The 27373-nt window shown below is 39.4% G+C and overlaps 1 protein-coding gene across 4 annotated transcripts in view; it reads right to left on the reverse strand.

Moving 5' to 3' along the window:
* Positions 1–2376: 2376 nt before the first annotated feature.
* Positions 2377–27373, reverse strand: part of TRAK1 (trafficking kinesin protein 1) — an 81538-nt gene continuing 56541 nt past the window's right edge. For 2 of the 4 annotated variants that reach the window (XM_026792679.2, XM_005485835.4), the window contains 6 exons: positions 26050–26126; positions 23803–24039; positions 22568–22884; positions 18161–18376; positions 9308–9410; positions 2377–5351 (listed from right to left, as the gene is read on the reverse strand). In XM_026792679.2, coding sequence (XP_026648480.1) covers positions 4553–5351; positions 9308–9410; positions 18161–18376; positions 22568–22884; positions 23803–24039; positions 26050–26126 — 1749 coding nt within the window. In that variant the 3' untranslated portion in view covers positions 2377–4552. Of the gene's footprint in view, positions 5352–9307; positions 9411–18046; positions 18377–22567; positions 22885–23802; positions 24040–26049; positions 26127–27373 lie in introns of all 4 variants that reach the window. The other 2 variants (XM_026792678.2, XM_005485834.4) reach the window with 1 other exon arrangement.

Consider the following 27373-nt stretch of genomic DNA (forward strand, 5'->3'; position numbering starts at 1 on the left):
TTCTGTTCCAGCTTTATTAACTTTATTTCAAAACAGGTGCTGGGCAAATCTCCATGAATGGAGCAGCTTGCTGCAAACTCCACATAAATTATTTGGGAGAATCTTGTGGTTCTCCTTTTGCAGAGTTGTGCATATAACAGCTGTGAAAAATGTGCGTACAGCAAGTGCTCCTTGTGGGAATGAAGGGAAACCCAGGCAAGAGAGAGGGGGCACCCCTGCCTGGGGAGGGGGCAGCTCTTCCTGGGAGCTGGGGCAGCATGTGAGCAAAACCTCAGCTGCCCCAGTGCACCTGACCCTGAGCAGGCTCATCTCCCCTGGTATTTCATACAGGAACATGTGTGGATCCTGCTCTCTTTTCCCTGGCTTTGATGCATCCTCAGCTGCTCCATCCTTGCTGCGTGTGGGCTGGCAACATGCCCCAGCCAGATGTTCCCAGCTGCAGCCCAGCTGTGCACATTTCAGCAAGCCTGACAGCAGACCAGGCACTCTCCTCTCCAAGGCCTGAGCAGAGGAATTTGCAAGTCAAACAAGATGAGCATTTCAACATCCCAGCAGAGCAGCAATGTGTTCAATATGTGTTCAATATGTGTTCAATTTTTGTATCCCCTAAGTTCATTAAAATTCCCTTAAAGAAAGAAAAAACCTGTGTGCTGTGGGCTTGTTAAAGCTCTAATTATTTCTAAGTACCTGTGTCAATTGAACAGCAACTGGATTCAGCACAGCTTGAAACCTATTTCAGCAGGACAAAGATCTCTGTCATCTTTTAAACACAAACATTATTGGCTCCTCAAGTGTATGCAGTTCTCACATGAAAGCCCACTGCCTACATTATAGCCAGGGACATTGCTCAGCACTGGTAACTTTCAGGCCTTTTATTTTCCCTAGCATTCTGTGGTTCAATTGGCTTGTTAAGTGAATTAAAGCAGGTCTGAGCAGCACCCAGTGAGATGTGGTAGCGCAGCTGAACGAGGCTAATTCTTCACTGTGAATACAAGCCACAGGCAGCAGCTGCTGTCTGTACCAGAGGAAGGCAGGACACATTTCACCAGCATTGCTGGACTTTTCAATTCAATGCAGAGAGCTGCCAGTAAATGTGTTCAGGGAGTTGGGAGGAACTCTTACCTCTGTGCACAATAGCAGTATGTTTTGGGGCCATCCAATGCTTAGGATACATGTAAAAGAAAGAGAAGTCTCAACAGACATTTTTAGCCAGTCTTGGCTCTCCAAAGAACTTCCTGTCTTTCAGGATTCATCTACAGCCCAGTCTTAGACACAATCCTCAGCACCTCCTCTTCCTCTCCCCTCCAACCCAGCTTTCATAGGAGGATTACCAGAAGTGAAGATGCATCCAGAAAAGTTTCTGAGATACTTGAATATTGCCAGGGTGCAGGACAGTTTCAACACTCCCTCTTCTGTGCATGTCAGAACCAGCTCTCACCTTCCCCGGTTTGGCACTTGCTTAACCTCTCCTGTTCCCAGGCCAGCAGGGCTGGATGCACAGTGCTTCTCCTCCCGGGATCCCTCCTGTTAACCATTAACTTTCCAACCACGAGCTTCCCTGAGGCTCAGAGCTGTGCAGGGAGGAAGGATGAGTGTCTGTACTCCCTGACAGTCCCTGGCTGTGCCCCTGGCATCAGCCTGTCCCACAGCTGGCGTAGGGCACTGCGTCACACTAATGCAAGGCCTCCACGAGTTTATTTTGGCAGTAGTGCTGTCCCATTCTCTCTCTGCAGCAAGTGTGTGATATAAATGCTGTTCTTTCCCTCTCCACCTCATACACGCACACACACACATCCTTCTCGTCAATGAGGCTGTCTAATCTCTCTATGAGTTACTGCCTGATTATTCCCTCCTCCAGGGAGCCTTTTCCATTACTTAGCTTTCACCATGTGTGCAGGTGTTTTGAGCTCCTCACTACCTGATGTTTGATCACCATAATGTTCCCTCCCTCAGTAACAAAGATATTGGCTAACAGCAGAGCTCAGTTCTGTCTCTTTTGAAAAACACAGGCTATTTCCTCCTTATTCTGTACTTTCACGTATTGCTACTGCAGGTTTTGCACTGTAGTAGGCAGGAGAGCGCAAACTCCTTCTCAAAAATAATAAAGAAATAATACAACATCCAATTCTGCATTTTCACAATTCAAATTAAAAAATCAAAAGGTACATTTGCTTCTCTTCTTTCTTTTGACTCAAATTTCACTGATTTCAGCAAACTTAAAATCTGAAAACTTTCCAATCAGTTCTATGTCTCAGAATTTTTAAAAAACAAAGGATGGCCTCTTATTTTGCTTTAACTAAGAGATAAGAGCAAGGGATCAAGGTGGAAGATTTATCACCTTAAAAGAACAGGAAAAAGTTGAATAACACACAACAATGCAACTTTTCTGTTATTTTATTGATATTAGTGAAGAAAAAATTAAATTCCATCATTCTGATGTGTTACAGTTGCTTTCTCTGGTGGGTGGACAGCTCCTACAGCTTATTTAAAGGCTAAATAATAGTTCCCAATTGCATGATTACCTTCTACACTTTGAGTTCTCTTATGGTATTGCTTTCTTCCTCTGGGTATATAAAATGGTCCATTAAGTCCATGACTTTTTGTCAGAATCAACTGTTATTCTATCTACTGGTTTAAGATACATTCAAATAAAAAGATACTTAAATTTACTTGCAATAAGTGCACACATACAACAGCAAACAGAGCTGATGGCATTTTACTAAAACATTGTAAGTTCATAGAATAAATAGAAGTCTTCAAACACATGCTGTAACTGACCGATGTGTTTTTTTTTCTTTCTCAAAAAATATCCTTAGTGTCCATAGCACTACTGCAATAACTACTTCATTCAGAAAGAAACAAACCACCCACCTATCTCTCGTCACAAAGACTAAAAGACAGTTTCATTTGTACAAGAAATTATCAGTGCTAATAATTTAGTAACAGTCTGGTACAAATGGCAATTCACGGCAATTACGTGTAGTGTGACAATGGCGACAAACAGGGAGCTTGATTTTAGATGCCACAAGAAGTGCAAGGAAAAGAAAGTGGATGCTAAACCCTCCCTGCTTTGATCCTCTCCATCCCCTCTTCCAAAAAATATTTATGTCTGAGCTCCACTCTAGAAACAAGCTCCCTCCAGTCTGTTCCAGTTCCAAGGTATTGCAACTCTTTCTACAAGCACCCAGCAGAAGGTTGGGAGAAACAGAGAAAAAACTGTGATATAATTAGGATTGCCTGGCAACTAAAGGTTGCGTGAGGTCTTATGTTTCCTTTCTGAAAAGTAGGGGTTATATGTGTGTATGGCAGGAATTTTCCTGATTTTAAAAACACTGGGAAAATAAAGCATTTCCCCTACTTTTACCTGTCCTAGGGTCTGACTTTAGATGAAGAAGGTTTCTCTGAAAAAAATATTCTCCTATGGTGGAGAATATTCTCACCCTGCTCACAAGGCCACGGTCTCTGACATGCATGAAACACGAAGATCAGCACGAGGGCTGCAAGCTGCTCTTTCCCGCCTGTACCATTCCGTTACTAAATGTTTTCTGTGGTTCTCTGCTGAGGTTCAAGGACTCACCTTTCCTAACACTGGTTTTGCTACATGTTCTTTTATAACATTCTTATCTGTCGATCTGTTCCGCAACTGGGACTTCTAGGAAGTCGCTGCCATGTTTACCTCGCGAGTTGTGAAAACTGTTTTCTTTGGGCGCACTGACAAAGCATGATTCAGTGGCAGCAACACATAGTAAAGCATTTTCCCTTCCACAATCCAGTGCAGCACTGAAGAACAAAACAAAACAGAACAAAAGAACAACAAAGAAAGAAGTTGCACAAAGTGTAGGTGTGCCAAAGGAAACAGCTGTGGTAGGAATATGTCAATATCCCAGGTACCCAGTAGGCCTGCTGACCTCAACACAGTATTGGTTCAAGTTTATAAATCCTGGGCAGGAGGCAAATGCAGAACAGGAAAAAAAAAAGTAAGGTTTCATCCATTCAGGCATAATAGCCAGGCACTCCAATAACTCAGCTCAACTCATCTACAGAGGCAAAATTAAAACTACCATATGTTAAACTGAGTGCTTTTTTTCAGTATTTAACGAAGCACAAATGCTCCCATGCTTCAAGTGATGTAATGAGAGGTCTCACATAACACATTCAATAGCTTCCCATGCACCTTTGACTCAAGTTAGGCTAGCTACAGAATTCACGTTTTTCTAGTCAAGTTATTTTTTGTTGGTTTTGCTCTTTCTCTTTTTTTCAGTGCATCTTAAAAAAAAACCTTTTCAAAAGGTTAGCAAGTTAACCTTAATACAGCAATCATAACATAGAGCCTTTTGCACTCGATTGAACAGTAAAATAATCCAATTAGTTACAATAGATCTGGTACATATTTACACATTTTATACAAAGTTTACACATTTCTCCCATTAGGCACAAAGTTGATTTGTCAAACTCAAGAGGCAATGAAGGGGTGGTGGGGAAAGGGAAAGGAAATTGGAGAAAGAATCCGAGTATTTTCATTTAAAAAGACTAGCTGTAAAAATAAAGTCCTTCATCGTAAGCTAGTTTGCTTGGGGAGCTTGGTTCCCATGAGGATCCCCGAAGTGAGGGACGTTGGGCCTTTCATCTGCATGCTGGAACCCACCATGGTGGGGAAGCTCCGGTTCCTTCGGATGCCAGTGTTCAGCTGGATGCCCCCGATGGCACTGGTCACGGCAGGGCAGCCCAAGGGGAGGCCGTCAGGTGCCAGGCCTCCAGGAACAAGGGCCCTCACTGGTCCCTGTGCCCCACAGAGAAGAGGTCCCTGGTCCTCAGTTAAAGGAGCAGCTGACGTTTGCCCTGAACTCACCACTTTGGCAATACCAAACCTCCTGACTTTGTCCACGAGATTAAGGTTGGAAACAGACACGTCAGTTTGGCTCTCGCTGTTCCTGATGTTCTTCTTATTCCTCACCTCCTTCAAGATTGAACTAGCAGGCTTCGAAGCCAAGAAGTTGTCATAAGGTGGGCTGGTGCACTTGAACTCAAAAGATGGAGGGGAAGAAGAAGGTGTCTGCATGGGTGAGTTTGGTGGAGTGGAAGGAATGATTGCCATTTTTGGGGAGTACGTGTTCAGCAGGGTGCTCCTGCTGGCTCTGTCCCAGCTCTGTGGATTGTACACTGCTGCTGAGATGCCCCTTTCCTTCAGCAGCCACACCAGCCCCAGGGACGTGCTCATTGTTGTCGTGGATTCCCGGAGGTTGGTGAAGGATTCGGCCAAACTCAGACGCCGGGGAGTGCAGGGAGTGGCCACCGGGGTGCCTTTCAGACTGCTAATGCTGCCACAAGCTGGAGTAGGTGCTGCGTTAAGGCTGAAAGCAAAGGAGCACTCAAATTATTCTCTCCACTAGAAAATTAAAATTTACTGTAGGCAAGACTTTTAACTCTGAGCAGGGCCTTTTATCCATTTGGAGAGTGAACAGGACACTGAAGCTCCCAGCCGCCCACAAATGTGATTACAAGTGCAAAACCATCAGATCTCACAAAACACATCTCTGCTTTGCACACTTCAGAGCCCAGTCTCACAGGATTAATGCCACTGCCAACACCCAGCACCACATTTCTCCTGATAAACTATTTACAGGTTTGTGATCAACACCTTCACCTTTTCTTCCTGATCACAACAAGTTGCTTCTAAGAAACAAGGAAATGTGGGAGACTGGACCAATGGTGTAAACAAGACATTTACTTTTTAGTGCCCCTTCTGAGCACACAGAACTGAACACTCATTCACTAAGGCATGGTGTACTTGGTTATTCCAGAAACAAGGCATGTGGGATATCTATGACACTCCAAATTCATGGCTGTTTGAGAGAATCCCAAGAGCTCCAGTACCTTCAGAAAAAAAAAAAAAATCCAACTTTTTCTAACCACGGGCAAATTATGGTCTTTGCCACAAGTAGACACACACACAAATTTAAAAAAAAATTTAAAAAAAATCCACAGTAATATCTCCTAAACATGCATTCATCCCCTCTAATGACATGTAAAGAGTCTTGACCAATGCAACACTTGATGCTAACAAAGGATTCACTGATGTGACCTCACCATTTTCCTTCAAAGAAGGAAATCTACTCCCTCACCTTGCCAGGTTAACAAGTAGAAGACACTCAGCAAAGAGTCAGACAGAAAGTAAAGCCAGTTCAGGACAGTGGGAAAACTAAGCAGCTGAGAGGGAGGGGACAGGGGAGAGAGTGGAATCTTCCCCTTTCAGCAGAGCCATGCTGTTGGATTGGCTCAGCCAAAATGTGCGACTTTAACTTAAGTGGGGTTCTCTGCACCAAGAAAAGCATTTCCAAGAGCCACTTTGAGATAATCTGGTTGGATTGTCAAGAGAAGATTCTGGCCAATGACTAAATTACATCTTTTTTGCCCATATGAACAAAAGGGGCTGAGGTGGTGTCTTGGCTGGAATTTTCAGTCTCATTTCACCTTACATTAATGAGTTCTGTGTAGCCAATACTACTGTGCACATCAGGTTAGACATCCTGGAATGCTTTGACCTGCAGCTTCTGATGAGCTTAGAACATCAACTAGATCCATGGCTTACAGTGAGCAGGTGACATGAATTCACATAACACTGGAAACTCTAGTCCCTTGGTCTAAAAATCAGCATATCTTTAAGGCACTTTTAATTAAGAAAATATTAGCCTGATGCTATGAAATGTCAAGTCATGTCTTCTTTCCAAGGCTAAAATAGGATCTAACCAACATGATCTCTAACAATGATTTGGAACTGTACCACCCTTTACCATAAGCAAGTGAAACTGAGGAAGTTGAATTGCAGTTGCAATTCAGCAAGAGGAATCCCATATATTCCTCCTGGTATACTGTAGTGAAAAACTTATTTGAGAAAACCGGCAGATGTAATCAGAAATGCAGCCTTGCTAAGTGGCTCTGGACTGGGTCTCCTTGCACCCCCGTGTGTGCTGTGGCTGTCACTGCAGGTGGCAGATGAGCTAAGGCACATCCTGATGTCCTGTCCTCTCTGCCTGGGCTGAGGCAGCAGCAGGGAGAAGGATCTCTCCCAGCACAGCTAAGGAGGCTGTGCACGCCCACTGCAGCAGCACACCCACTCTGAAGGCAAGGCTGAGTGGAAAGGAGTTAGTTCACAATTCTTCTCTTAAGCACTGATTAAAGCTGAACCCTCATAGTTCTGATTCCAGGGGAACTAAAAAGCAGTGACTGCCACTGTGGTGCATCTCCCATACAGCTAAATACAGAATACAGAAGTCTGGAGAATCATGAGGGAGAGAAAAGAAAGAGAAGTTACTGCATGAACTGACTTACTACAAGGTATGACCATATACATTTCAGAAATCCAGACATATGGTGTTAATTACCAGGCATCCAAGATATTCTAGTCACAAGATGAAAATTATAGCACTCCAACAGTTTAGAGAGCTTCACTCTTTCCAGATACAGATTTCAGTTGCACAGGCATGTAGATTAGTATTTCTACTATTTTTTCAGCACAGTTATACATTACAGTGCAAATAAAATCCAAGCCATCCCTGCAAGAAAGCAGTTGCAGATGTTGCCTTTTTTTCCATTGGATCATTCTGGAAATGCTTTAACTGGGAAATATTTTCCCCATCAAACTGACCAACACCACAGGGTGCCCTGGACACCATTGCAGAAACAGACTCAAAGCAGCAGCTCAGCCCAGTGATGGTCTCAGAGTTAGACTGAGAAGAGAAACAAATAAAGGAGCATTTCATTTAGCTGGATGAAATTTAGTCAGGTTAGAGCAACACCTGGGGTAGCACAGGTTAAAATGCAACCAGGTAGGAAAATGCCAAATCTCTTGGGGTTAGCTGGTGCCACACACACTAGCATTCCTTGTACATGACCCTGCCAACACAGATGCTGCTGGCAGTGCTGCTCACCCCCGACCACGCTGGGTCACAGTGTCTGCCCTACACCTCCTCTCATCACAACGAGACATAACGCAGTTTCTCGTCCTCCTCACATGACCTGTGAAGAATCATTTATAGTTGGTAAGGAGGAGCTCCTTAAACATCTGCTGAAAACATAATTTTGTTTGTTTTGCTCTTTGTTCTCCTGAACGAATGATGAACTTCCATTTAACTAAGGCAGCTGAAAATGCACTGCATTTGGCTATCTTTTCTGACTGATTTGTTAGATGTTGTACGCAAAGAGTTTATTATGATCTCAACTGACAGCAACTCAACAATAACAAGAAAATTAAAATAGAACTGCAGCCATATAAGAGGATCCCTTCAGTAATTGTGCCGAAGAAAAAGACAGAAAAGAGTAAAGAAAGACCAGCCAGGCCACTAATCGCTAACTTAGTTCAGAAAGTGAAGCAAAAAAGCCACATTTAAACACCATATATTTCCTTTCCACCTAACAGGTTTTCATGTTCAACACCCTTATTTTCCATGCCATTCACAGGCAGTCAGTGCCTATCTCATGTCTAAACAAGCGTAGGCACAACACCTCTGCAGGGGGACCTGCACAGTGGTACACTCCCACAGGGGAGCTGGAAGGGGCACAGAAAGCAATGAGACCTTGTCCTTATAAACAGAAAAGAACATTCTGTAAACCCTGATTTGCAATGGGAGGAAAGTTTCCTCTTTAGGTATGAAATTTATACCACCCACCTCTGGTTCTCAGATCACCTTCCATAAGGCCACAGAATGCCTTCTGGGGGCATGCAGTGTTCGTACTGCCAATTGCTATTGCTTCACCAGCTTGTTACTTTCAGTCTGGCAACTATGAATTCATTTCCAACAATTACACCAAGAAACAAAGTAGATATCTCCCTGTTTCCAGTTAAGGCTTTTGTCCTTCTCCATTCCTCACGTAGTTCTGGATTTCTTAAACTGCACATCCCTTTTTTTTTTTTTTTTCTGAGAGGAAATATTTAAACTTCCTCCCTGGAAAAGCCTCTCATCTTTTTCGGTAGGCGATTACATCCTGTGCATTCACATATGACAACTACAACTAGTCTAAGATGAGGAGTAGCCCAGTTTGGAAATCAGAAGCCAATATAGTTACCTCTGATCCTGCAATATCTTAACTAGAGACAACAAAATTTAAGGAACTTTGGCTTTTTAAAACATCACACATGCCTCCCAAATTCCAGCTGCAGTAACTCAAAACAGGAGGAATAATTGGTGGGTGTGTTGTAATTCACTACTGCAGTCAATGCCTATGCTTATGCTATTGATCTGCATTTGCTTTTGCTTAGAGGGGAAACTCTGATAGAGCTGAAGGCTTTGCCATCACGGGAATCCCTTACCTTGGCGTGACTCGTGTGAGCTCATCGGAGGGGTGCAGAATGCGGCAGGTGGTGAAGGTGAAGGTGGAGTTGGTTTGTGACATGCACTTCCCAGGATGAGGTACTAAATTAAAAAAAAGCAAATTCTTTGCATTTTACACAGAAAAGGGGAAAACCAAACTTCTGTGTGCTGATAAGACAGATGCAAAAAGTGATGAGGCACCTTGATGGGATCAATGCAAGAAAAGTGAAATGGCCAAATATACAGTGTTAAACAGACACTTGTTCTCCAAAAGAAACACCTCTAGGACTCCAAGGCCAGTGCTAAAAAGGTCTGCTGAAACTTGCCCATGATCACAAACACTGCAGATTAAGTCTTGCTCAAACCAAATTTAGGCCAGGCAGTGCTTGAAATGCTAGTCCTTATCTAAACTAGCAACTTATATCAGTGGGAAATTACAAGCAAAATTTTCTAGTACCAGCTCAGGAGCACCAGGATTTTCTAAATGCTTACACCTTTCAGCTTTTAGATTGATCCACAAAAAGGTATCCCCATTACTTCTCAGTAATGGATCCATCTGGCTAATGCTACAGGAATACAGATTGTTGGGGTGGGGAGGGGAGGGACACACACTAATTGCTGTTTCTCTGACTTTTCATATCCACAATATGGAAAGTGGTAGTTTTTTGGATCCACTACTGTACATCTGTGACATTTCTCTTGTGTGTGTGATTGGGTTCTTTAAAAATGTATGTCCTCAGCTGCATAGTATAGCAGTTTTTCAATATTTGTAGACAGTGTAGTAAGCAAATTTCCTAACAAATGTGGCTGTAAAACTGCCATTCTGGTGATAGATCAGTGATTTGGGAAAGAAGCAATACAGCTTAGTTTTAAAAATGAAGGACTTAGGCCAACTTCTTTCTTCTTACTAGAAATACTTCCGTGGCTTTGTTAACCTGCTATATAATGCAGCTGTGGTCACTGCAAAATAACTACAGAATTTAAGAGCCATGCATTTGAAAAGCTGGTTGAAAAACACCCAGAGTTAAATATTACATCAAAGATATCATGATTGCATAGGTTCTCTTACTTAGTAACCAAACTTAGCAGTGGTCAAAAGACATGCACAATAAAAACCATGTGCAGCTCCCTCCCCGCCAGTCCTACCCAACCCTCTGAGCCATTCCCTGATTAAGCCACATTTTAATACCACAGTACACAACTATTGAACACATTGCAAAAGACAGACAGATTGACCAGCTGGACCAGACACCATTCTGAACTCCCAGAGCAGCTCAGCAGAAGCAAGGCAAGTCTCAATTGTGGCTGTGTTCCCTTTTCCGCATATAAAGTATCACAGCTCCAAAACAGTGTGTGTGGTTAGGTAGCCCTTTAAGAACACAGATAAGCAGTGTGGGAAGGGTAGAGCATGGGCAGTGTGGACAGTGGAAGCAGAAGTGGCTGAGCATACAGTGTGAGGTAACTCCTAGTCAGCGCTGGAATGTAGGGCTGTACATTAGAGAGGGATATTTCTGAGGACCCACTGGAGTGTCATGTTAACACACTCAAAGGTTAGCACGGCATAACAACAACAAGCTCTACTTCACCTCCAGAGATGGTAATTAGGATGCTTCAGGAATCCAGTTGCTTTAGAGATTAGTGTGAGCACTACAAAAGCTATTACAAGGGAGCACAGCCTAGCAATCATGATTCTCTCCATATTGTAGAGAGTTATAAGAAAATCTGGAGAAAGAACTCAAATAACTGGACATGAAAAGATTGGTTATTTAGAGAAACAGAGGACTTGAACATAAATCAATTAGAAACAATTATCCCTGGATGATGAATAGAGAACAGAATAAAGCAATGCTGGTTTAAGATTGCAAGCTCAACCCAAAGCACATAGCTGTAATACAATCAGTGCATTTTCCCCATTTATAATATCAGCTGGGCATCCCCTCAGATTGGAGACAGGCACATTGAAGAAACATAGCTGCATTAGCAAAAGCAAGACTCATTGCTATTAATGAGTCAAAGATAGGAGAAGGCTGCTAAAAGTAGAGAAGTCACTAGCTCTAATCAGAGGAGACAAACTGAAGTGATGAAAAAAATCTATCAATTTCCAAAGATGTATTTCACCCTTCAAATACCACTAAGAAAGTTCTGTACCAGCTTCATCCTTCATCAGTCAACAATGGGTTGTATCATATTGCTGTAGCATTTTCCATCCTTTGGACACAGTAAAAAGAGAACCTGTTGCTGTAAATGAACAAAGTTTATCAAATAGAAACAAAATTATTAATTTCTAACTTAGTAATTTTACATAGGAATGGTCATCTCCTGAGATGGCATAAGTTCATGAGGAAGTAATACATTTTTCTAATAAGAAAGACTATCTTCACATTTACATATATCAAAGTATTCTTTTAGATATGAACATCTGCTGCATGTAACCATCTGAAACCAAATGTTTTCCTTATACCCTCTTTTCCGAAGTAGTTGTAGTTTAACAAGTCTTTATATTGTATGAAAAAGAATCTGTGCATAATTCAGTGCTTAACAAAATTTACAGAAACACCATGTAATTTCATCCATCAAGAACCCAGTGCAAACTGTTAGTGCATTTTCCCCGTTAATTAAAATTAAATCTAAACCTAAGATTTCTGCTGTTTCATGTTTTAGCACTCAGGAATTAATGATTCTTCATGTTAAGTTTTCTCAAAAAATTCACAGGCATTATGGAAAAATGGAAACCATAGCTGAAAGGGACTTTTCTGTAAGTACAAACACTGTTGTAAAAACACCTTTTAGAATACTAAGGAAAAAAAAGGAATGTTCCAGTCAAACTGAGTGCAGAGAGCTCCATCTTCTGGTAGAACTAACAGGACTTTCCTTACAAAACACAAAAGTGATTTCATGTCTCTCAGATCTGTCTCAGATCCAGCTGCAGGACTCAGAGGCTGTGGGCCATTCTGCTAGGTGTAAACAGCAAAATAGGTGTGTTCAGGACTTGACTTCTGCCCAGGGAACTCTCAAAAGGCCATTTTCACTGGATTTTCAACCAGCTTGTGCAGAGGAAGGTACAAAGTTACAGCAGGCAAACAAGTGGCCTGCCCCGCCCACATGAAGACGTCAAGACAAATTAAGTTTGAGGAAGATTTGTAAGAGGTAGTTATACTGAGATGCCATTAACTTTTGTACCATTGGATCAAAATTCAAATTTTTTGTTTTGCTGAAATAACAGTGAGGAGGCAGAGAGCTCAAGGTGACCAAAATCTGTATGTGCCAGAATAGGTGTTTGCATTTTATACAAACATCTATTCTGGCACATAGAATTTTATTAGGAAATTAACTTCAAAAAAGATAGGAAAACTTTTAGAGTATGGTTTGATCCAGACTGGCACAAAGTTAATGCTTTAGTACAACAGTGAAGCAAGCCACTCTACTCCATCATTTTTCTTGGCATATTTCAAGAGAAGGAGGGAAACGGTTCCCTACTTTTTGAGCAGGGAGCGCACTGGAATGAGGGCATCTCTTTAGCACAGGCTGTGGAAACAGGGATGGAATGACAATCAGACTGAGGCATCCTTAAAGAAACAGATGGTGTTTTAAAGCATTAGGAGTTCATTGCTGAACAGAAAAGTTCTGCCTGCTTTAAAAGAGGATAACGAAGGACCATTAGGAGACTTTTTTTTTCCTACTGTGTGATCATCTAGAATACAGGTTATGGACTTCACTTTTGCCAGTTTGTGCCACTAATTCCATCCTTGGGTGAGGTAAAATTACTGGAAACTTGGTCACGAAACCCCACTAGGATCCACAAGACAAGACAGTGGCTTCATGCTGTGTCTAGATTTAGCAGAGTTCATCCCCTTCAGGTGGCTAAAAGTGAGAGCTCTGATATGCAGTGCTACCTGAACTGAAAATGCCTGGCCATTTTCAGAATAGGGGGAATATAGATTAAGCTGGATCTGATGCTTGGGTGAACCACTACTACAAGAAGGAGATAAGAGATAAAAACAACAGTAAAATGTGTAAAATGTGAAAATGGTGCTCTCCTACAGGTGCAACCATGAATACTCAAAACCTCCAGGAATTCATACGCCTGCACCAGGAGCATTGTTTTTGTTATGTTTCCTAAACAACAAAATTATTTTCTGAATATCTGATTTTCCAAAATTTTCATTTATTTTGCCCTTGGAAACAGTAAGAGTGGAAAAACTGAAAAAAGGCAGGTATTCTTTGGACAGGGTCTACTTCTGGCTGACGTCACTTTCTCACATGCTTATGACCATTGAGCATAGATGTAAAAAAACTTCAAAGTGTTTAATGTAGCTTCAACATAAGTTTATGCAGGCTAGGATCCCGAAATTAAAATTCAAGCATTTTAACAGCATAGAAAGCAACTGCTGACAGCTTTTCTTAAAAAAATAATTACTGTGAAAATATTCATGCCATTTGAAAATAAAATATATTTAAATATGCATCAATACCTTAGTTCTAAGAAGAGTTACAAAATTTATTGCTTTTCTGTACAATGATAACTTTTTAGAAGCATGTTCAGTAATGCTGCTAAAAACAACTCAAACATGATACAGTCATTATGTGTTATTTTGGGCCTTTATTTGGAAAGCCCTCTGTGTACTGGTTAAGGTGTAAGCATGAATACAAGAGTGCTGATCCCGTGGTGCTGTGCACATGTCTATTCAAAGCAATCAATCAGCAGAACTAAAAACACAAAAGTACTGAAAGACCATTTTATGCACCCAATACTAGCAGGCAATTAAGCAGACACTGCATCAAGTGTAGCCCTTCCAACTTCAAAATCAGAAAATTCATAACATTATTAAGTGCTTTGAGTGGCTGGTGTTCTGTTTGTTTCTTTAAGGGAAACATGATAGCCAGTGAATTAAAAAACCACAACAAACAAAACAAAAAGCCAGTCCAAACAACCCCTCCCTCCAAAACAGATTCTGTACAGTTTTATAATATACTAGTTTCTTTCACAGAACAAAAAAAAAATATTGAGGTTACAAAAAATTTGGAAAAATTACTTGTCCCAGATGATTTTAATAACACAGTGTCCTGTAACTTCTCTACAATTCCACTTATGCTGACAGTCTACACAAGTGATACACAAAACTCAACCTACTCCTGTGTATTAGGCTAGAACTGCAACTTTGGAATTTACAATCCTCCATAAAGTTAACTCTACTCACACACAGTATGTGGCTCCAACAGACTAACTGCAGACCACATGTCACATGTGTGCCAACTTCTTCTGAAATACTCAGTGCCATAATTGGGATAGAATACGCATTTATGGTGAAGAAGTTGTTTTATAGATCAATGGGTACTACACGTTTCAACATATGGACAAGAAAACACAAGGAACATAACTTTTCCTTTTTTAGTCAGAATGATTTCTGACTCTAACTATCCCAAGAATAGAACATCTATCACCATTGTTCTGAGTACACTTGTTTTGGCTACAAGCTATTTTTGGCATCAGCAGTGTTTGCTCTCCTGAGCCGTGAAGTTAAAGTAAGTGCTGGGGCTCATTTTGAGCAGCACTCTGCACACACAGAATGGCAATATGAATAGTACTTGTGAGTACTGTAACAGACAACATATCCAGTGCAAAAAAGGCAAGATACAAACCTCAGAGCACACAATCAACTGAAGCAGAAGTCTGCCCAACAGACTAAGATGATCTACACCTGCTGGGAAGGTCCTTGTAGGCACTGTATTACTAAAGACTTTTTGGTCTGAGGCTAGAAGAACTGTAGCTCTAGACTGGCACACTTTACGGCCTGCCAACAGCAAGTGTAAGAAGACACCTTCTGACTTTTACAGACCTCTTGAATGAAATTTTTCCACAATGGAGCTATCCTGGGTTACAAGCAAAGGCAGTATTGCTAGAAACCGTGCATAAATTTTTCTTTCTTTCCTTTTTTATTTGACTTACATATTCTCTAGCAAGAGTTTGTTCTGTATGTTGCCAACTGGAAGCAATTCCCAACTGGAATCAGGCAAGCAATGTTGCTGTAACCTTGTACTCATGATGAGGTGCTACATGTCCATACACATCCCTACATGCCTTGAATTTCCTACAGAGAAATCTAGAGGTAAGAATGCTGAGGAGAAGCAATGAGAAGCAATAGCTGCACAATATTTAAGTACAAAATAAACTCATAAACTAAGCATGCACCTCCTTCTCCCAAAAGCTATTCTTCAGTGGGCAGATTGTGGATCCTAAGAAGTACTGCTCCATTAGCAAGTGAAAAAATCCACAATCATCTCCTCCTTGTACAACACCTAACAAATTGCTTCAACAAAAAACAGACACAGTGTCTTTACTCCATTTGAGCAACACAACCAATAATGATATGGGAGCTCATGGATACTCCTAAATCCTATACAACAGGACAATTTGAAAGAAGGCAAAAGAATGGGAAATTAAAGTTTTCAGTGGACTTGTTCATTCTACACACAGCATTAATTTTGACCCATTTATTTCTGTAATGTATTAAAATGACTCAGCAAACAAGGTAAAATAAGATTGCTAGTGCTATTTCATTGATTTTATCTACTTTGTCAATTTATAAGGTGGGGATTTGCTTAAAACCCCTGTTTAAATAGACTTTTCCTGGGAAAAGTCAGCAGTAACCAGTAAATAACCTGTTCATAAACAGTGACCTATATTCAAATCATAATGGAGACAGAAAATGGAAGGAAATACTGGGCTTTCTTACCAGTTTGTATACATGGAGCTGGCCTACTTTTATTGCTCTACTCAAAAGATTCAAATTATTACCCTGAAATGTTAGAACATTGTAACAGAACAATGTAATTTGTTCTTTAAAAAAAAAAATCAAGGAACTAAACTATAGCCTTATCTATGTTTAGCTCATGACAATGAGTCTTTTACTTTTTTGACATGTTCCTGTGTTGAACACTCTTACACTTAAAAAATTTTTAAAAACATAACCCAAGCAACACTTTTTTCACATTTACTCTTCTCTGAGTTCATGAAGAACTGCTTGTTCCCTTCATCTCTACAGCAACACATTTTAAAATTAATCATATATTTTGTTGAATCTTTTATTCCCTAGATCCTAAAAAGGCCAGTTATTGATTATTTCAGTCCATGTTTCTTATATCTCCAGCTTTTCTTGCTGTTTTTACTCAGACTCTTCAAAATTATAAAAACCTGGATAATATCCAAAATGGTACACAACTGCCTGAAGAGGCATTATTTATTTTCATATTAATATAAAAAAAATAATATAGACTTTCCTTCTGGGACCTCATGGAACAAGGACAACTTTTGCCAGTGGAAAGGGAAGTTGAAGGGTTTGGATGTTGAAGCACTGGAACAGGCTGCCCAGGGAAGTGGTTGCGTCACCAGGAGGTATTTAAAAGATGTGTAGATATGGCACTTGGGGACATGGTTTAGTGGTGGACTTGGCAGTGCTGGGTTAATGCCTGACTCAATGATCTTAGAGGTCTTTTCCAGCATTAATGATTCCATGATTGGAAGTTTAACCTTAATACAACTGACTGTAGAAAGTAGCTTATATTCAATAGCTGAAAGCACTGAACTGCCACTGCAGTAAGAGCTGAAGATACTCTGCATGTCATGATAATAACAGAAATATTATTGTTTAGCCCTGAGACAATCTAATCTTCGAAAGACCAGCCAAATATTAAATTATGATTTATCCCAGAAAAAGGAGAGGGAAGGAAGTGTCTTCATTTAAAGTAGTTATAAAAACACAAGAAGTCTGGGAGAAAAAAGGAGTTCTGCCAATTTTCTGATTCTGGACCAAATATAATTCTTTACCAGAGGTAAATCTTAATGAAGACTATATAGCTTATTAAAACAAAAACCCCCAAATCCCAAGAGCAAGAGAGAAATCACACAAACTCAAACCACTTCAATAGTTTTGAGAATCTGTAATCTTGTGCAATAACAGACTTCTAGTGTCAATGTCAGACTTCTACTGTCAGAGTAGCTAATAACTCGTGCAGTACTGTGTAACTTAAAAATGTTTATGTCTTAATACAGTATAAATAGGAAGGACAGGGTTTAATAGTGTGGTGGAGAAAGAGTAAGGGAAATGTTATTAGTGACTGCATAAAAACATTCCCTTAATTCTTTATCTCAGACAGACTTTAAAAACAGGTTACTGTATCTGAGGTAAGTGAATTAAACTTTCAGAATTTCTTTGGCAGTTTTCAAGGCACTCCATTTGTTTCAGCAAAGGCAAGATGGAGGAACCTTTAGTGCATCAATCATTTAGACTTTGTTTTTTTCCCAAAGTACAAACATCTAAAACATGGCATCACCTCTTATGAACTGTCAGAAGAGTATCTGCACTACAGCAATACAAAATATACGTAATCTGTACATTACACACACTTAAGAGTGCGCACTAAATAAACACACATGTTGAATACATGCCACACAAAGGTTTGTGAATGAACCACTTCCTTTTAGCAGCCTTCTCTTATCAAAATAGAGTAAAATATTGACCACAGATGCTGTTACTGAAAAACAAATCAAAAGATTATCAAAGAAACGAATTTTGAGCCAATGTTAGAATGGTTATGTTCTAACCACTGCACGCACTATCGTGCAGATGCTACACACAAAGCAATATTATGGATGCTGTTCTGAAGAGACGTGAGAATGGCCCAGTAATCAAAATCCTGTAAAGATGTCAGTTTTACTGGACTTAATGAGTTTCCCTCACCAGACCCCTCATCATCGTCAGTCGCGGGCTCCTGCATCTCCTCTGTGAAAGCCTGAGATTGGCGGGGGTTATTCTTGTTCTCTGAAACAGTCACTTGTGCTTGTGACCTCTCACCTGAGGTCTCTGTGTGCTGAACTGGCGTCGAGGTAGTTAGGCCCTTGTAAGAAATGTCACCTGTCTCATCTTCCTCATAGTCATTAAGGCAGTACACTTCATCCAGGTCCAGGTCTAGGGTCCTGAAGCCCTTAGTGACAACCCCGGGCCTCGGGTCCAGGATCCCACCCAAGTGAGGCTGAGCCAGCTGCTGCCAGTGGTGCAAAGTGGCAGAACCTTGAAAGGGAACAGAAAGATAACCAAAATCAATTAGTAAGCAATTCAAGACCTAAAACACAAAGTCCCACTTAATTTATCCAGAAGATCAAAGGTTTGGGAGCTCCAAACCTTTAATGTTTCTGGGTTTAATGTGTCTAGGGAGACATGCTACAGCACAAAACTGCTTCACCTATGCTTCAGCATTTCCACACCAGTGTGTAATAAACTGATCACATCAGCACTTATGCAAAGCCTGGTGGTGAGAAGCAGCACACTTGTGCACATGCACATCCCCTCCCTGTAAATATCCTCATCCACTTCAATTCACAAGATTAAGCAGGAGTAGAAAGAATTTACATTGTAGCAGTTGATTGAGCACCATCACAGAAAGCTCTAAGAGGAACATTTACCACATATTCCCACATTAAGCTCAAACTAAGACAAGTGCTGAAAACATGCCAGAATTTTCTGCCAGTGGCTAACAGGAGGACAGTAGTCACACAGACTGCACAGCGATTTTAGCTTTGTACCATATGTTAGAAAACCCCACCAACTTCAGACATGTGTAAGCAGATACACAGCTCTGAACTACACGTCAAGGCTAAATGCCTGTGTGGGCCCTATGCTACAGGAATTCAACTACTACATAACTAAATGCTACTGTACCTGTAGCTTCATCCTTGGCAGAGAAATGTTTTGAAAAGGGAGGTGCATTTTACAGAGAAGAGCATTCAATATTCAAGGTTTAATAGGAGACAGTCAGAAACAGCAATGGATCAGGAAAAATTCATATATACACCGAGATGGACCCAGTGAAATCAAAGGAGAATTTATTTGATTCCTCAAGTAGCAATTAAACACTGGGGCCTGCATTTTCCTGTGTGCCCATCATCACTGTGTTGAAAAATCTGACTTAAAATCACATATGTCATATGACACAAACCAAATTTTCTTCTTTTCACCTCTGCCTGCAAATCAGAGCAGTTCTTGCAGTCTTATTCCTGTTCCCTCTCTGAAAAGTGAAATACCCACTCATTCAACAAGCTGGCACACAAATGTCTCATCCATATTCAAAGTCCAGGAATATTCAATTAGTTACATGATGTATCTAAAAGCTTAAACAACTGTAATAACTAGAGAAGAGGTGGCTCTCATATACATTTTCAATCTGAGAAAAATCCTGTGGAATGAGAAAAATTGCCATTTCGCATATTGCACGAGGAAGCTTGCTGTAAATAGGAAGTGAACAGGGAAAAACTCTAAAATGACTGGGAACACTGGGTGGCATTTTAATTAAGCCCATGTCACTTTTTAAGATCTGTAATTTTTTAGCTCAGAATAAATGGATCTGCTAGATTACTTTGGCTAATGATCCAATCTATATTTTTTTTTGCTTTTATTTAAATAAATCTAGAGAAATTAGAGAAAATTTGCACCCTCGAGGCTCAAGAAGTAGAAACTATTAAACCCCAAAATGGGAGAAGAGACATCCTTATAACTTGTGTTTACTTCTGAATTGTCACAAAGGCCAAGTTTTTTTTTCCGTTTATATAAAAGAAATACCCCAGAATGTGAAGAGGCGATAGATATTGTCAAGCCTTAACCTAAGAGCAGAGGTTTTCTGTCAGTCTATTCCAAGAATTAAAGAACAAAGGAAAAAAAAATTTCTTTCTGCACTGCATGCAAGTATAAAAAAGTTAATTAACTTCTACATGCTAACTTCTGGAGATGTAATCTTTTTCACCTTAAAGCACACCAAAATTTATACTTAAAATAAACTCAGCAGAATACAAGCACTTCATTTTCAATATAGATCTCATATTTTTCCATAGGAAATATATTTACCAAAATATATTGAGTTTTAACATTTTTATTGAAACTACAGAAATCAAAATGGCCTTTGCTCCATCATAAACAAGATATACCTGACCTTAGTCTTGATCTCATAAAATCTGTGCAAAGGAGCTTTAATTTCCTATACAGAAAATGAACCCAAATGTACAAGGGAATCCAACAATTGTAAATCCCCAATAAAAAGAGAAAGTTGCAGAAGTCAAAAGAAGAGGGAAATACACCACTTCTTTTCTACATTCAGTCCCAGATGGTTTTGTAAATTATCAGAAACAGTTGGCATGAGGGAATTACTGTGTAACAGTGGGACATGCCACTGAAGGAAGAAGGAATAAGAATAAAATAAGGATATGAATAAAGTAAACTTTTTTCCTATATTCCTGGTATCTCTGCATGATTGCACATAGGCTTTGAGGATCAGAGAAAGCTTAGAAATTCACAGTGTGTTGCTCCTACAATTGCAGTGAAGTGGATGAAGACACAGTCAGTCCCAGGTTTTAGTTTTCCTACAGATAGTGCTATTTTGTGCTTATGACACAACGAGTCACTGGTGCATAGTTAAAAAAAACCAAAAAAACAAACAAAACAAATCTCACTGGACTATAAAACAAATCACATCAAGCAATCCTCCTGTTTGACTAAAAGATAGCATGTGTTGATTTTTAAAGGTGCAAAAGATTAATTTCTTAGTTCTTCTGCCACCTTTTTCCCTGGGGGATTTAAAAGATTGCATTATAGGAGCAGAAGTCATTAACATATAGCAAATTTATTATTGAACTAATTTTTTTTTTCTGTTTTTTGACATGAGCACCCAAAACAGTAATAAAACCAAAGACATAGCTACTTATAGCAGTCTGCAGGTACAGCAGACTGTTTTTCCCCAGTAGTCTGAAGGCGTCCATGAAGTTGAAAAAAAAGCTAAGGTTCATGGAAAATACTCAGAAAATAAACTAAGCTGAAATGAAAAACAAAATTATGAAGATTTTTAGTTAATAAAAGTTAAAAACCACAAAATTTATGAAACAGGCAGGCACAAACATGCTACAAATAAGATCTAAAACCAAACATGGGAAGTACTTTAAAAGGTGCAATAATTTCAAGAGAGAAATGACCCAGTGAAAACATTGAACAAAACCAAGGGGAAAAAAAAAAACCCAGACAGATAGAAAGATGATAAAGACTTTAAGAGTTTATTGGAAGACAAAAGCAGATATAATGGGATGGTGACAGAAATCTATTACAGTGGTAGCAACCAGAAACTGAAACAAAGTGGGATAATCCTTTCCCTCATCTTGTACAAGAACTTTTCTGACCATTTAAAAGCAGCCATGAAAACAAACTATTCAAATCTGCTCAGGAGTATGGGTTTGTGTGCTATTGCTATAGTTTCATTTGAATAGGTTGATACAGTACATCACTTTCTTCAGGACATAAGAATGCTTATTTTTGCTTCTGAGTATGTGCCATGCTATATGCTCCTCATAAATGAAATAAATTTGTTCTAAACAGATGAAAAAAAAGAAACTTCTGCAATTAAAACACACATAATGTAATGTAATACAAGAGTTTTGTTAAAGGAAAAAAGAGAGAGAAGCCAACCTAAATGATGTTACCTAGTGTATTTGTGAAGTACTACAGGGAAACTTAATTTGGTTTAAAATCTGAAGGAATTGACTCAACTAACTTCCAGCTACAACCTGAAACAACTGAAGAAAGCCAGGCAGACTACACTACATTTGCTTTAACAGCTCTTTTTAAACAGTCTATTGAAATGAACCTTGAAATGCAGCTCTAGCCCTGACTATCATCTATCTCTATCTTGCCTTTTTCTGTGACAATGTAAGAAGGAAATTTGACTTTAAAAATCCCCACCTATTTCACACATGAAACACAAAGCCATAGTGAAATCATGTGACCACTAAATAATGCATTAAGTCCAGAGATAATTTTGAATCACTGTAACAGTCTTATTAGACCAACTGGACTAAATGAAGTAGGTAACAGCCTTTCCAGATACTAATTTACAGAACTCTTGCTGTTTAGATTTCATAGATTTATCCACCTTCCTCCTCCAATTATGAAATGGTAACATTTAGGTTGGATGTAAAGCTGCACTGATGATGTACACGTGTGGCCTGTAATATTGATTTTACTGCTTTGGCTGGGATGGTTTCCTAACACTTTTAAGGCTTGTGGAAGAATATATTAGTTAGAAGATCTCAAACCAACAGCGTGGAGTACTGTCTCTAAAGTAAAAAGAGTATGTATTGCAAAGATTTCCTGCTTTCTGGTGATGGATTAGGGACCACAAAGAGTCACTAATAACAACAGATAAAGGCCGAGGCCCTTTGTTATCACCTTCTAGTGGTTTCACAATCTGAAGCTTTTCTGGCAGGTAGGAGCGACTGCTGATAGACATTCCTGAATATCCAGTGAATTCTGAAAATCTGGAGTGAGTTCCCAGTGACATGATGCTCTCTGTGGGGGTAACGGAACCACTGTGGAGTTCTCCCTTTTCTGCCAGTTCCCGCAACTTCCTTTCCTGCTCCTCCTCAAAGAACTTGCGCTCCGAGAGGTAATTCTCCCGCCTGAGGGAGAGCCTACGCAGGGCAGTCTCTAGGTCACTGGAGCCTGGAGTCCCTGGAGTTCCAGGCTTCTTCATCCTGTCTTCATTTCTAAAACATAAAGGGGGACACAGGATAAAAAAAAAGGGTGGGAGGGAAAAAACACATTGTTAGAAATGTTTAAGACTTCCATATGACAGTTTTGAGACACTCACCAGTATCTTTACATTACTGTGTCTGGGAGCAACTTGCTCTTCATCTGAAGAGCTCAAAGGCAAACACCAGTCTTCTGTTTCTCTTTCATAGTAAAAATTTGGAGTCCTAGTTTCTGCCTGGAAACCTGCACTTTACTTAAGAGCTTCCTCCTACAAAGAGGTGAGAGTTGTCTACTTGTTGTGTGTCTCTCACAGTTATGTAAACTCAGGTAAGCAGGCCCCGTGTTAAAGGGCCAATGCTGTAAGAACACCATAGTGAGTCACAAGAGTATATTATACTGACAAACATATATTGCTTTGAAAAATGAAGCCATTTTAATGAAAAGTATATACAGCATATAGTGTGGAGCTGTAGTGGGGGAAGAGGCAAGTAGCTAAAAAAGCAAAGTTCCGACTGGTTTAATTTTTAAGTTTTCATATTAGGTAATCTACAGATGCACATTTTATTCATTTTTAGGATCAAAACATTCAACTGTAGCTGCATCTGCAATCAGAACTCCCTGGCATTTATGTAACATGGTGAAAATTTAATTATTTTTAAGTGTTGACAGATAAAAACAAAGGGTAGTTTTACATCATCTGGTGATGTTGCATCTCAGGACTCGTCTGAGTTGCAGACTGATCAATACACAGTACTTTCTAAAAGCTTTATTTTTTAAATAAACTTGTGCCCAAAAACTATAAGCACAAAATAGATTTTGAGGACGTATGCCACTGTGATAACTGCACTACATAAGACAAAAGGAGGAAAACAGGAACACTACCTTTATGTCAGAAAGAAAGAAAAAGCAAATTCCAGTGCTCTGGTACTGACCCGTTGTCTGAGGACTCTGTCTCTAAGATGATGCTATTGGTCTTGTTGTCTATCATAATGTTAGAGATGTCTCCCCCATAGAAACTGGAACGTGGAGTGCTGACACAGCTAGAAATGACTGAGTTCATAGCAGAGGACTGGTTAGAGCCTGGGATATTCATTGGTGATGGAGTCATGGATCTCTGCTTGACAACTTGATTGACATTTCTCACCGTCTCGAAGACCCGCTTCTGATGGCTGCAAAACACACACACAGTTAATAATTACTCAATAACTTATTACCATGAGAAGGAACAGAGAAACAGGTTATTAACAGCCCTTCCTATTTGCAGGTCTATCAAACGGTTTGGTTTTGTGTATAGTTCTGTAAAGTAGTATGCATAGGGTCCCATACCAGCTACAGTGTGGCCATTACATTCAGTCCATCAACATAATTCTTCTATCACCTTAGAATATTTTTGACAGAATATTTGACAATCATGTGCATGGACCCTTTCAAATAGTAACAAAAAATAAGTGAAAGAGCATTTCAGTACATCAGCTAAAAGTGCCATAAAGTCATTATGTAAAAATGACATTTTAAAAACCAGAATTGATCTCCATTCAACTCTTAACTATAAACCGACTAATCCATTTTAAAGGAGAGTTTGAATTTACTCTCCTGAGTATCTCCATGCAAGCAAGTCCTGTATCTTTTCTCTCTGAAACCAATTTCCAATCCCTTTAAATAGCACTTTTAAAACAACGAAAAATATCCCAGAAATACAAAGGACCAGGACTTGAGAGAGATACTGCCAAGGCTGGAAACCTAATATTTGACCTACTTCTACAGTTCACTCTTTATCACCATTGTTTTCATACCATAACAAACATCATTCACCTGGTTCAAGACTGACATCAGATGAAACTTCAGCAGTTTTATTTCTTGACAAAATAAAATTACCCTACATCATGCTGCAGCAGTGCCACCACTGCTTTATTTTACAGTTCAACAACAGCTGAACACAAGGATAGCACATTTCTTCTATCTGAAAGGTAACACTGCCAGGCTGTAACAGTGACTGCATGCCTTAGGCTATTTAATGTCATTTAAATTTCTTTCCTTCTGTCCATGGGTGCCCAACAGTTGTACCCTTTGTGTGGAGGCTCTAGGTCCATAGCAGTATATCTTTATGAGGCTGAATCTAACAGTATTTATCAATAAATAGTCCCATGGAGCTTGCAGTTACTACCACTGCACAAATAAATAAAACCAAGACAAGTCATGTGACCAAAAAAAAAAAGTATCCTCCTCTGGTACAGGCAAAGTAAATAAGATATTCTAAAGAAGTTAAACTAGCTTTAAGTTCAGATTATACTGAAAGGATGAAAGGATCCTATGGGGTTTGAGCATGCTCACAACTTTCTGATCTTACATTTTTCCAACCAACATTTCACTCTGTCAAAGCCCCATTTGCAGTTCTTGGCTCAGGCTCAGAAAAGGTCAGTGTATGCGTCAGGCATTTTGTAAATGCAATTAGAAGGTTTCTGGAAGTGTCTACTGTACCTTGCCTGACTGTCTTGTTTTGCAAACTCTGTTTCTGTAACAGACTCTGTAAACTGGATTAACTTATTTCAAATTAAACAATCCATGCTTTGTACAAATCTGTGAGATAAACCTATTGGAGTACACGTGCAACTGGCATCAGGGAGGCCATTTCTGCCAAGCTGTATCTATCTATAGCTTTGGGGCTGTCGCAAGCACTTAACTTGTTTCAAACTACTCTCTTGTTTAATTCAACAGAACTTCAGCACAGGCATAATGGGCATCACACTAAGTACCCAACCATTCCAAATCCCTTACTGCCCTGATGTTCTTCCTGTTAAAAACTGGATTAGATCAACCTGGTAACTTATGTTATAAAACTCACCAAGAACTTGAACTCCTCCTCTAACTGGTACTTGAAGTAATCTAGCATGGTAACACAAGAAAACAAATCTTTTCTCATTCTCAGCACTCACCAATGAGGAAAGAAATTTACAAGACAAAGCAAAGCCAGTATATAGGTGTTTTCTTTTAGAAGCTTTAGGAGAAAATAAAACACCCCAAAAACTAGGCAATTTGTTTTCCTTTCTATTATTCACATTCAGCTAAAAATATTTCTTTCTAAATATCTGGCTCAACTATTTCCTGTTTCTTCTCTTCTCATCAAATAATTAAATTCAGATATAACCAATCAATTAGGAACTAATTCTTTTCAGTCGTACGCCAAGTCAGGAGAGTCAGGTTCATCCAAATGCAGTTCTTTCCTCATTGACCCTTCTATCTCTGCTGCCAAAGAATCCTGTCAAAAATAAGCACAAAAGAGAAACAAATATCATAGCATTAATAAATTGGCATGACAGAAAATAATAAATTACTTATACAAAATAATAAATAATGAAGAGTATTTCTAGAAGAAAAAAGGAAGGTTTAAATATGAAAAATTACTAGAAAACTAATGTAGGTATTTAAAGCACTGACAAAATATGGCTTAGCTTCATTTTCCTGCAGTAAGTTATATCTGATGATACATAATATCTGCCTAAGAACCTTATAAAGGCATTGCAGGCAACAACATGATCCAACTACCCAGACTGAATTCCATACTCAGTAACACTCACCTTTCATGTATAAAGTTTTGCTCTTTATGTTCTCATTTAGAATAAACATAAAACCCCCAGCATTATCCACGCATCCACAAAAATGACGTGATTCTTGGCATAAAGCACTATACAGTTTCTCCATAATGTTAGAGGTAACAGGCCATCAATTTTCCATAACTGGTCACTAAGTTTTTCTGCTGGTGTAGGGTCCAACTATCAAACATTAACAAACCCAAATGATCTTTTGTCTCATGATTCAACATTTGAAAATCATTTTCACACAAAACCTATACACCTATCTCAGCACAAGCATACTTTTCATACTTTTGTATTTGTGCAAGCACAATTTGTATTGTTTTTGCAAGCACAACTTGTATTATTAAACGTCTGCACTTTAATTTGGCCTGTGTTCAGTCTCAGAAGGGAGCACAAAAAGGCAAGCTAAGCCTTTGTTGGCAATTTACTTCTTGTGAACACAAATAAAAAATGTTTTTCTTCAGTAGTAAGACAAGGCAGGCCAGATTTTGCTGCATTATTACATTAATGTTTTTCAAAAGAAGCCACCGATACCATTGCCTTCAGAAGTAATCTAACTACTCTAGATGCAATGGTCTAACTACTTTCAGGCAAGCAGAGCAAGTCACTGCACACATTCTTATCCACTCTTTTTTTTCATTTCATTGAGACTACTGCATATTTCCTGAGTTTTAAATGTCATAATCACATGAAATCAGGTAAAGCAAGTTGGTAACACCAGAGAAACCACCATAACTTGTCGCCATAATACACATTAACAACTAACATTCTTTTAATGAATCACTGAATTTTCAGTCACTATAAAATAAAAAGTTATGCTTTTAACCCTGTTCAGAGATTTAGACTGAAGAACTAAAATGTATATCATAAATGACTAGAAAGATGCCATGTCTGGAAATCACAGTTATGT

This window comes from Zonotrichia albicollis, chromosome 1 (genome assembly GCF_047830755.1).
Source record: "Zonotrichia albicollis isolate bZonAlb1 chromosome 1, bZonAlb1.hap1, whole genome shotgun sequence".
Lineage (NCBI taxonomy): Eukaryota > Metazoa > Chordata > Aves > Passeriformes > Passerellidae > Zonotrichia > Zonotrichia albicollis.